Raw genomic sequence first — 12,463 nt, forward strand, 5'->3', positions numbered from 1 at the left:
ACTGAGCGACTGAACTGAACTGAAGTGAACTGATTGAAAACTATAAAACACTGGTGAAAGAAATCAAAGAGGACACAAATAGATGGAGAAATAAACCATGTTCATGGATCAGAAGAATCAATATAGTGAAAATGAGTATACTACCCTAAAAATCTACAGATTCAATGCAATCCCTATCAAGCTATCAGCGGTATTTTTCACAGAGCTAGAACAAATAATTTCACAATTTGTATGGAAATACAAAAAACCTCGAATAGCCAAAGCAGTCTTGAGAAAGAAGAATAGAACTGGAGGAGTAAACCTGCCTGACTTCAGGCTATACTACAAAGCCACACTCATCAAGACAGTATGGTACTGGCACAAAGACAGAAATATAGATCAATGGAAAAAATAGAAAGCCCAGAAATAAATCCACACACCTATGGACACCTTATCTTCAACAAAGAAGGCAAGAATATACAATGGTGAAAAGACAATCGCTTTAACAAGTGGTGCTGGGAAAACTGGTCAACCATTTGTAAAAGAATGAAACTAGAACACTTTCTAACACCATACACAAAAATAAACTCAAAATGGATTAAAGATCTAAACATCAGACCAGAAACTATAAAACTCCTAGAGGAGAACATAGGCAAAACACTCTTGGACATAAATCACAGCAGGATCCTCTAGACCCACCTTCCAGAATACTGGAAATAAAACCAAAAATAAACAAATGGGATCTAATTAAACTTAAAAGCTTCTGCACAACAAAGGAAACTATAAGCAAGGTGAAAAGACAGCTTTCAGAATGGGAGAAAATAATAGCAAATGAAGCAACTGACAAAGGATTAATCTCAAAAATATACAAGCAACTCATGCAGCTCAATTCCAGAAAAATAATCGACCCAATCATAAAATGGACCAAAGAACTAAATAGACATTTCTCCAAAGAAGACCTACAGATGGCTAACAAACATGAAAAGATGCTCAACATCACTCATTATCAGAGAAATGCAAATCAAGACCACAATGAGGTACCACTTCACACCAGTCAGAATGGCTGTGATCCAAAAATCTATAAGCAGTAAATGCTGAAGAGGGTGTGGAGAAAAGGGAACCCTCTTACACTGTTGGTGGGAATGCAAACTAGTACAGCCACTATGGAGAACAGTGTGGAGATTCCTTAAAAAAACTGGAAATATAATTGCCTTATGACCCAGCAATCCCACTGCTGGGCATACACACTGAGGAAACCAGAATTGAAAGAGACACATGGACCCCAATGTTCATCACAGCACTGTTTATAATAGCCAGGACATGGAAGCAACCTAGATGTCCATCAGCAGATGAATGGATAAGAAAGCTGTGGTACATATGCACAATGGAGTATTACTCAGCCATTAAAAAGAATACATTTGAATCAGTTCTAATGAGGTGGATGAAACTGGAGCCTACTATACAGAGTGAAGTAAGCCAGAAAGAAAAACACCAATACAGTATACTAACACATATATATGGAATTTAGAAGGATGGTAATGATAACCCTCTATGCGAGACAGCAAAAGAGACACAGATGTATAGAACAGACTTTTGGACTCTGTGGGAGAGGGTAAGGGTGGGATGATTTGGGAGAATGGCATTGAAACATGTATAATATCATATGAAATGAATCGCCAGTCCTGGTTTGATGCATGATACAGGATGCTTGGGGCTGGTGCACTGGGATGACCCAGAGGGATGGTATGGGGAGGGAAGTTGGGGGGGGGGGGGGGGGTTCAGGATGGGGAACACATGTCCACCTGTGGAGGATTTATGTTGGTGTATGGCAAAACCAATACAATATTGTAAAGTAATTAGCCTCCAATTAAAATTAATAAATTTATATTTTAAAAAATAAATAAAATAAAAGGGACCAACAAAGAAGACTTAAGCAGCTTCTCCCTTGCAGGTTATGAAGAATAGTGACCATACTGCCAGAATCAGATATGTTGTTATTTGTTATAAAACAAAGGGGGTAAGGCCAAGGGGAGGGGGGGAAAGACCTTTGAGCCCTAGAAAGTCCAATAAGTTTACACTGCAAAATTAGCACCTAGTTTAGAAACCACTGTCAAAGTTAAAACTGTTGTGCTACCTTTAGAAGGCCTGAAGAAACCTGTATCCTGAGCACAGCTGATACATTCAAAGAGGAATAAAGTGATACTTTCTCTCAGATGTTCACCTAAGAGAAACTCTAGGAACATCTAGAAGTCTTAAATCAAGTTCACAAACAACTTTTGTCTGGTTCCTCTTTATTGAAACTGTAAATCTCTTAACTTATTTGCTCTTTTTTTCTAAGATGAAAAATAAAGAATACTTGGGTTTTGCTCCTTAAGTCTGGTGGGACTGCCCAGTAGGAAGAATAGTGAAGTTTAAATTGAATAACCACAGAGATGAGTATGACATGAAGCGATTAGTGAAAATTATCAAGGAAAGTACAAACAAAATAATGTAGGACTTCAAATGAAAGAAATATTAAACTGGATCAGGAATGACTTTTTGTTTGAATATAAGCGAAAAAGAGGCACAGTTACTATTTTCATTTAATAGAAGATACTAGCCTGGGGACTACCTGAAGATGCTACGGATCACTAGCTCTACCTGGGCCACACTTAGAAGGCACAACAGTATATAAGTCATCCTCATTCATAGATAGTTCTTTTGCAGCAAAAATGAAGGGTATCATATATGAATTGGAACCTTATATTCTCAGGTTATCTTTGGGAACTCCTACTTACTTGTTCACTGAAGCTTGACCAGGTTACAGGTCAATGGAGGTTAAGGGCTGATGCAAAGAGAGTAGATAGATGATGATGATAATGAAGATAGATAGATAGACCGATAGATAGATAGATATACATGGACTAGACGAGCCAAATAAAAATTTGAGTACCTCCTGAAATAAATAATTGAACCCAAAAGTTATATATCCACACATTTACTTTATTGCCTCATCTTCCCTCACTCAATCACCCAGACAAGAATGGTAGAATCCAATTATGGCAGAAGCTGATGTCAGAAACAAGAGTTCTCAAGTAAACAAAAAAGAAAAGAGGGGCAAAAAGTAAGAGTATTGAATGCCTACCATATGCAAACTCAGAATTTCTAAAGGAAATTTCTAAAGGAACCATGGAAGACACTTCAAAATCCCAAACTTGGGGAAACATTACATTGTTGCCCAGGCAATGTGACTTTTACTCACTTGTGCATGTACAGAGAGAAAGCTAAATTGTAGTTGTACAGCTACCATAAATTTGGACAATTAGTGCATTAGCCTGGTAAAACTACACTTCTCATAGATGGGTCTTAGAAATTCATAAACTTTCTCTTTCCACACTGGGGAGAAATATAAACTTTGTCTAAACACAAAACTGTGACAGAGCCAAAGTTAACTTTCACCTAGAGAAAATGACTGGAATCATATAATTCCTGGCTTAGAAAGGTTATTTTTATTAAATATTCAGTCAATATATCTTTATTGATTAAAAAGCCCCAGGATAAGCTAAATCCCCAAAGAAGTTTTAATGCCTGAGTAACAAAATATAAAGGCCAACTCTGTTTGAGTAATTTCCCACCTGCAATGCTTACTTCCTCCAGACTGCTAGTAGAAGCTTACTTATGTCAACTCCTTGCCTGGGGATGAACGGAAAATTCTGAGAGAGAGAAGAAATTGGATAATATTTGAAAAATGATTATCTGAATATGTGGTGGACTCAAACATCAATATCATAGCTGTGGGTTCAGATTCCTACTTTTTAAGCTGTTTCATATTTTTGCATTTTCTTTATTTTCATTTTGATTTTCCTTTTTTTTGGTAGAGTTCCTTTGAAAAGTTCCAACCTATTTTAAACTTGCTAAGGTCCATCTAGTCAAAGCTGTGATTTTTCCAGTAGTCACGTATGAATGTGAGAGTTGGACTATAAAGAAAGCTGAGAGCCAAAGAATTGATACTTTTGAACTGTGACTCTTGAGAGTCCTTCGAACTGTAAGGAGATCCAACCAGTAAATTCTAAAGGAAATCAGTCTTGAATATTCATTGGAAGGACTGATGCTGTAGCCACTACTTTGGCCACCTGATGCAAAGAACTGACTCACTGGGAAAGACCCTGACGCTGGGAAAGATCGAAGGCGGGAGGAGAAGGAGATGACAGAGAATGAGATAGCTGGATGGCATCACCAACGTGATGGACATGAGTTTCAGTAGGCTCCAGGAGTTGGTGATGGACAGGGAGGCCTGGCATGCTGCAGTTCATGGGGTCGCAAAGAGTTGGACACGACTGAGCAACTGAACTGAACTGAAGGATAAATTGAAGAAACATGTTTATTTTGTTGACACTTAGACCACAAATAAAAGAAAAATGGCCAGCCTCTGGGGTCCTTGCATATAGGGATGAAAGTTGCCATAGGGCAACACAAATTTAGGAAACAAGTATTCAGAGAGCTACTGTTTTAAGAAAGCCCTTCTTTGTTCATTTCTTGGAAATTTTTTATAGTTTCTTAGATTTTCTGATAGTTTAGTTGAAGATACATACACTCATGAAAAGCTAACTATACAAACTATAAAACAGTTGATATCCAAAGGTATATAATATATGCCAAATTGATGATTAAGTCCATAACTATTATTATGAAATTTTAGGGAAAAGAGCCCAAAGTCTTCTAAATCATCATTCGTCCCAGGAAAACTGTCCCTAAGCCATCACAGGCAGATATACTTGATATTTTTCAAGTCCTAATTCCTCTTCCTTTACTAGATCCTTGGATATGAAGTTCCAAGTTATTTCTCCTTTGAACTTTATAAAGAGCTATTTAGAAGAGAAAATAAGGAAAATATCATGGCTTCATAGAAGAGAATTTTTATAATACTGTGTTCATCTCTAGATACAAAAACTATTAATAGAGCAGCAGACATGTGTAATCAGCCCTGGTCTTTATTTTAAATTTTCCCCTGAGGATGTAAAAATGAGTGGAGTGGAAACAAGGATACATGGAATCCAGTAACTAGCTCTAAATCTGTCAGTAAAGCTATGATGTCCCATCACACACCCTGGATCTGTGCTTAAGGCTGCTAAGCTCCCATGACCCTCTGGACTGCTTCTAAAGTCATTAACTTCCTTTTCAATCTTATGATTTCAGCTTAGGCTTCATCTGATATTATATCATAAGTGCTGACCACTAACCAAGAATATTTGTGACGGGTACAGCAGTGCCAGAAAGAGGTATGGCTCTATTTTCTAAATAAATCTTGTTTTTCAACTCACTAGTTATCTTAACAAAGTAACTTCCTTCATCATCTGCACTAAATATTAATTTCATTTATGTTTATTGCCTGTATATGTTTGCATACGTGCTCAGTCATGTCTGACTCTGCAACCCCATGAACTGTAGCCTACCAGGCTCCTCTGTCCATGGATTTTCCAGGCAAGAATACTAGAGTGGGTTACCATTTCCTCCTCTAGGAGATCATCCCAACCCAGGGATCAAACCTGCATCTCTGGTATTGGCAGGCAGATTCTTTACCACTGAGCACTTGGGAAGTCCCTATTGTTTGTATATATGAATCAACTAATAGCCAATTCATTTTGTGCTAGGATAGCTCTTACCATACTGTACTATAACTTCTTCATACTTCTGAGCTATCACTCCTCTCCCCCACCATTCTATGAGCTGTTCAAAGGCAGAGATGCGTCCTTAAGCATCTCTGTTTCCATATAGTGTGGATATCATTATTAGGAGATGACAGTAAATTCTATAAAAATGAATCAAATGCTGTTTAAGATAAGTAAAACTATCATCTGCAAAATGAGTAGCTTGAACTAAATGATCTCTAAACTTCTAGTATTCATTACTTGTTTGAAAGTTTTAGAATTTTCTTTTTTTGACCTAATACAAGTCAATGGCTTGACTTAGTTATAAATAAGCAGTCAAAGCTAAATATCAAAAGTACAAGGAAAGCTTTTTTAGTAACGACCAATAAATTTATTAATGGTACTAAAGAAACCTATTTCTTATTTAATTAATTTATCCATTTTATTTGGCATCTTTCATTCAAACACCTGAGAATTTCAAAATTATTTATAGCATTTAACAGACAAGTAAAACAAACGATTAATCTCTGTCAAGATATAAGTGTTTTAATATTATAATTAACCTTATGATTTAGTGCCTTTCTTAGTACTTTAGGAAGCAACTTAACAGATCCACTTTAGGTTCTGAGGTTGGGAAAGTTTTAAAAAATAGTGGAGTGAAAAGATAACTTTCATTGGTTTAGAATTATAAACAATACTTTCAAATGATAAACTTGCTCTGTCGTTTATTTACTCATTCACTCTATTAATATTTATGAGCATTTATGAGCAAAGTACATATGTGTTGGCCCTGGGTGAGCCCTTTATATATCAATCAGAAAGTCTATGAGGGAAGATAACAAACACATACACACCACTGATCTGAAAGACAGATTTAAAGTTCCCTAGAAGGGGAAAGATAGAAATTACCTTGGAAGGAGGCTAAGGGAAGACTTTGTCAAGAAAGTGTCAAGAAGAGCTGAAAGATGTGTAGCTTTTGCACACACATAGATGGAGAAAATGTCATTTCATGAAGAAGAAATACCATGAAAAAAGACAGATAGGTGGGAAAACATATAGCTCATGTCCCTGATATAGTAAAGTAGTTGTTTATTGAAATACAGGGTGTACAAAAAGGGAGAAGTGAGAGAGAGGCTAGGAAACTTCAGTTGCAACCAGACTCTGTGTGTGTGTGTGTGTGTGTGTGTGTGCACTAAGTCACTTCAGTCATATCTGACTCTGCGACCCTATGGACTGTAGCCTGCCAGGCTCCTCTGTCTATCAGATTCTACAGGCAAGAATACTGGAGTGGACTGCCATGCCCTCCTCCAGGGGCTCTTCCAAGAGGCTTAAATATCAGGCCAGGAAGTCTGGATTTTATTTTGAAGACACTGAAGGACCACTGAAGAGTTTTAGAGAAGTAATGTGAGATAATTGGAAGCTATAATGTATAGAGAATTATTTTGGGAAGAGTTTGTAGCAGAATATAGTGAGTGTTGGTGGTGGTAGAAAGGACAGATGGTAATTATTTGATACCTTTCAAATGTGGTTATTTTTTTAAAAAGGCATTTCTCCAAAGAAGACATACAGATGGCTAACACACACATGAAAAGATGCTCAACATCACTCATTATCAGAGAAATGCAAATCAAGACCACAATGAGGTACCACTTCACACCAGTCAGAATGGCTGTGATCCAAAAGTCTACAAGCAATAAATGCTGGAGAGGGTGTGGAGAAAAGGGAACCCTCTTACACTGTTGGTGGGAATGCAAACTAGTACAGCCACTATGGAGAACAGTGTGGAGATTCCTTAAAAAAAACAAAATAGAACTGGCTTATGACCCAGCAATCCCACTGCTGGGCATACACACCGAGGAAACCAGAATTGAAAGAGACACATGTACCCCAATGTTCATCACAGCACTGTTTATAATAGCCAGGACATGGAAGCAACCTAGATGTCCATCAGCAGATGAATGGATAAGAAAGCTGTGGTACATATACACAATGGAGTATTACTCAGCCATTAAAAAGAATACATTTGAATCAGTTCTAATGAGGTGGATGAAACTGGAGCCTACTATACAGAGTGAAGTAAGCCAGAAAGAAAACACCAATACAGTATACTAACACATATATATGGAATTTAGAAGGATGGTAATGATAACCCTCTATGCGAGACAGCAAAAGAGACACAGATGTATAGAACAGACTTTTGGACTCTGTGGGAGAGGGAGAGTGTGGGATGATTTGGGAGAATGGCATTGAAACATGTATACTATCACATAAGAAACGAATCGCCAGTCTATGTTCGATGCAGGATACAGGATGCTTGGGGCTGGTGCACTGGGATGACCCAGAGAGATGATGTGGGGAGAGAGGTGGGAGGGGGTTCAGGATTGGGAACTCATGTACACCCATGGCGGATTCATGTCAATGTATGGCAAAACCAATACAGTACTGTAAAGTAAAATAAAAATAAATAAATAATGAAAAAAAAATTTAAATAAATAAAAAATAAAAGGCTATATCAAAAATCTCAACAGCACCACCTAGTGCCTCACAGGCTAACACTGCCTGATTTGGAGAAAACCCAATACAGGGCTAGCTAGAATAAGTTTACAGAGATTCTTTCTTCCACAATTGCACCTGAATTCAGAAAAGTGATGGTGAAAGAGGCAGGTTAAGTGGAAAGCAAACTGAGAAATAATGCAAAGGTTGAGAATAATGAACTAATTTTTCTCTGTGATCTTAGTTATATACCCTCAAAATGATTCACCTTCAAATTTTTTACTGTATATCAACATTGCTTAGTGGAAAATAATGACTTTTTTGGCCACACTGCAAAGCTTGTGGGGTCTCAGTTCTCCATCCAGGGATTGGACCCAGGCCACCTCAGTGAAAGCCTGTAATACTAACCACTAGGCCACCAGGGAACTCCCAGCAATGACATTTTTAATGAAAGGAAAAAATAGAATGACAAATGAATAGATGACATACCCTCACAGCAAATATAATTGTTAGCAGTAGTAAACCTGGAAAGTTATATCCCATCTACAACCACAACCATAGCTCCCTGTATATGTATCCTTGACACAGAGACTAATTCAGTCTCTTTCATTGCCAGCAGTTCTTGCATGCTGAAGCAATCTTCCCACTTTACAAACCCTAACCCCTCTCTTACCAGGGAGAAAGAGCTGTGTAACAGGCCAACAAATCGTATTTCAACCAAAGATTATCTACCATATTATAAATTGATGAGTTGTTCCCATCTCCTTAAAGAATAAAAGAGAAGAATGTGGAGGAACATAGGAAATCACTACTTCTGCACTATCTCATCCCTATATCTTTCTGATTAGAGCTTATTTATTGCCCTGATAAAGCTGGGCAGATAAAGCTGCCCTGATAAAGATAGTCCAGACCAAGCAACAATCTCTTGCTATAAGAGACATGACCATGTGTTGTTGAACAGTAAGACTTTGAATGTGATTCTGGGAATAGAACAAGCATGAGCAAGTACAACAATTTCCTCACCCAGAAAGGGAAAGGGAAATCACTCAGTCGTGTCCAACTCTGCGACCCCATGGACTGTAACCCACCAGGCTCCTCCATCCATGGGATTTTCCAGGCGAGAGTACTGGAGTAGGTTGCCGTTTCCTTCTCCAGGGGATCTTCCCCACCTTGGAATCGAACCAGTGTCTCCTGCATCATAGGCAGACACTTTACCGTCTGAGCCACCAAGGAAGTATATGCTGCAGTTCTCCTCAGAGCCTTAACTTAGGTGCAGATTTTGGAAATGTATTTCACCCTTTTTCCTCATTAAAATAACTAGATGGCTTTTAAAGTTTCCCCAGCCTTGGTGTTCTGTGGTTCTAAATAGAGTCCACCATGTTCTAGATTAAGATTCTCCTCCAAGGAGTGAGTTCCACTGATAACAAATTTAATTGTTTTCCTTAGGTACAAGCATCACCCAGCAGCTGTTACCTAGGAAGACTTCTTTGTGGGGGAACTAAGCATTTTCCTCCAGATTTTATTCTCAGAAAGAATCTAGAGCTCTTCTAATAGAGAAAGAGATGATAGATAGATAGATAGATAGATAGACAGATAGATAGATAGATAGATAGAAGCCAATACAGTATTGTAAAGTAAAAAATAAATAAATAATAAAAATAAATTAAAGAAAAAAAAGAAGATAGATACTCATGAAACTACTATCTTTAAAACTTTTCTCTAAAAAACAAACCCATTTAAAAGGAAGATTTATAGGATAGTACTGGAGTAATAAGGCCTAAAATAAGGCATAGCTCTTTTAGCTAGGTCTTAAAGATTAAGAAGTCCATCAGGCAAACATGGATAGGAAATGGGGGAAAAGAGTTCTCTGGGTGCGTATAGGACCCAAACCCTTCTCCTGGGGGCAAAGTCTAGAAGAATATCTTTTTATTCACCCACCACTCTTGCTTCCTGCTGTTTTCAAAAAATATATACATAGCAACACTATAAAATGAAACATTAGTACGCCCTATAATTTATGGAAGAGCAAAAATTGACAAGATTTTTTATATACATTGCAGGCACCGAGAAGACTCTCCTAGAGAAACATGGATGGAGTTGGAAATCTGACAGTATCTTCCTTCAGTAGTAATGCATGCAATGACACTATTGATGATTTCCGAAATCAAGTGTATTCCACCTTGTACTCTATGATCTCCGTTGTGGGCTTCTTTGGCAATGGCTTTGTGCTCTATATCCTCATAAAAACATATCATGAGAAGTCAGCCTACCAAGTATACATGATTAATTTAGCAGTAGCTGATCTACTGTGTGTGTGCACACTACCTCTCCGTGTGGTCTATTATGTTCACAAAGGCATTTGGCTCTTTGGTGACTTTTTGTGTCGCCTCAGCACCTATGCCTTGTATGTCAACCTCTATTGTAGCATCTTCTTTATGACAGCCATGAGCTTTTTCCGGTGCATTGCAATTGTTTTCCCAGTCCAAAATATTAATTTGGTTACACAGAAAAAAGCCAGGTTTGTGTGTGTTGGTATTTGGATTTTTGTGATTTTGACTAGTTCTCCATTTTTACTGTCCAAATCTTACAAAGATGAGAAAAATAATACCAAGTGCTTTGAGCCTCCACAGGACAATCAAGCTAAATATTATGTCTTGGTCTTGCATTATGTGTCATTACTTTTTGGATTTATCATTCCTTTCATTATTATAATTGTATGTTACACAATGATCATTTTGACCTTACTAAAAAATTCAATGAAGAAAAATCTATCAAGTCGTAAAAAAGCTATAGGAATGATCATAGTTGTGACAGCTGCCTTTTTGATCAGCTTCATGCCGTATCATATTCAACGTACCATTCACCTTCATTTTTTACACAATGAAACAAAACCCTGTGATTCTGTCCTTAGAATGCAAAAGTCAGTGGTCATAACCTTGTCTCTGGCTGCATCAAATTGTTGCTTTGACCCTCTACTATATTTCTTTTCAGGGGGGAACTTTAGGAGAAGGCTGTCTACATTCAGAAAGCATTCTTTGTCCAGCATGACTTATGTACCCAAGAAGACCTCCTTGCCAGAAAAAGGAGAAGAAATATATAAAGAATAGTTTAAGCCTATTTTTGATGATTCCCAAATCACTATTTTCTCAAATCATTCACAATAAAAATAAGAACTTCCATTAATAATTTGCACTTATTTGACTTAATGTGTACCTATAAATCCATCTCATTTATGAATTCACATAATTAGAGGTCCTAAAGACATTTTTAGTGTTAAAATTCAGTTCAAGTCTATGAACTAAATTATAAATGGTTTTCTGAGCTTTCACTTAAAGATGGACAAAATTTGTATCTTGGCACTGTAAAAAATAGGTCTGAGATTAAAGTTTTCCCTCTCAAATAAAAGCTTTACCAAGGGTAAGAAATAGCTTTTTAAGATATAAATTTAGCTAATAGTTCTCAGTGATCCTAACATATTTCTTTGCATGCATGGCAACAGATGAGAACTGGAGTGAGCCAGGAGCTACATAAAATGTACTATCACCCTCTTTCTTTGTAGCACTGATTGGCTAGGAAAGTATGACCATTTCTTTCCCTCAAGAAAATGATTATGTGTTAGAACAGCCTAGTCTTCAGCCAAATGGCCCTAAAGTCTCCATTCAATGTACAATCTGGAAACTGAGGAAGGTAAACCTAATCAAAAGCTAGTTTGTCTCCAATTTTCTTCTGCTTCTGCCTTAGGCTCCCAAAAGAGAATAGTAGGGTTTTTGTTGCTCATTGACATTCTTTTAGGGTACTCTCTCCCTAAACAAGATGCAATCCTTCCTTAATAAAGCAGATGAGTGGCACTACCATATAATAACAGAAATAATTTAGAATTTATCTAAAGAAGAGGAAAGGGAATCTACTTTTCTACACACTTATTATTGGAACCACAATGAACTGCAATGAGTCTCTGAATAAAAATTTAAATGTTGATATTGCAAATTTTAAGAAGTACTTAGTTATGCATATTGCATAAACTATATGTAAGAAATTTTGATGTATGCATTTATGAGTGTAAGTTTGTTATAAGCTTTGTTATATTTTGTGCTTTTTACTTTTATTAGCATGTTGACAGGAATACCAAAGATATACTTACAGTGGTTTTTATGTTATAGTGGAAGCTTTCTTCTTAAAATAGCAACAGTTTGATTATGGCTGAAATATAATATTCATGAGCAAGTTTTTGTCAAAGTGTAGTCTGTTCCTTAATTCTGTGTTTCAAAAAGTGCATTATCTCAGAAGAAATGATAATGTTGAAAAAAAGAAAAGCTAGGATACAAGTTCTATCTGAATCTGCCACATGCATGTAATTTCTACTT

General features: G+C 37.0%; 1 protein-coding gene across 1 annotated transcript in view; it reads left to right on the top strand.

Moving 5' to 3' along the window:
* The window catches only part of CYSLTR1 (cysteinyl leukotriene receptor 1), a 67,414-nt gene extending 56,208 nt beyond the window's left edge, over positions 1 to 11,206 (top strand). The window contains exon 2 of the mRNA XM_052663679.1: positions 10,160 to 11,206. Within this exon, the coding sequence (XP_052519639.1) occupies positions 10,187 to 11,206 (1,020 nt within the window). The 5' untranslated portion in view covers positions 10,160 to 10,186. The remainder of the gene's footprint in view (positions 1 to 10,159) is intronic.
* The last annotated feature ends 1,257 nt before the right edge of the window (positions 11,207 to 12,463 follow it).

The sequence above is a fragment of the Budorcas taxicolor genome, chromosome X (genome assembly GCF_023091745.1).
Source record: "Budorcas taxicolor isolate Tak-1 chromosome X, Takin1.1, whole genome shotgun sequence".
NCBI classification, from domain to species: domain Eukaryota; kingdom Metazoa; phylum Chordata; class Mammalia; order Artiodactyla; family Bovidae; genus Budorcas; species Budorcas taxicolor.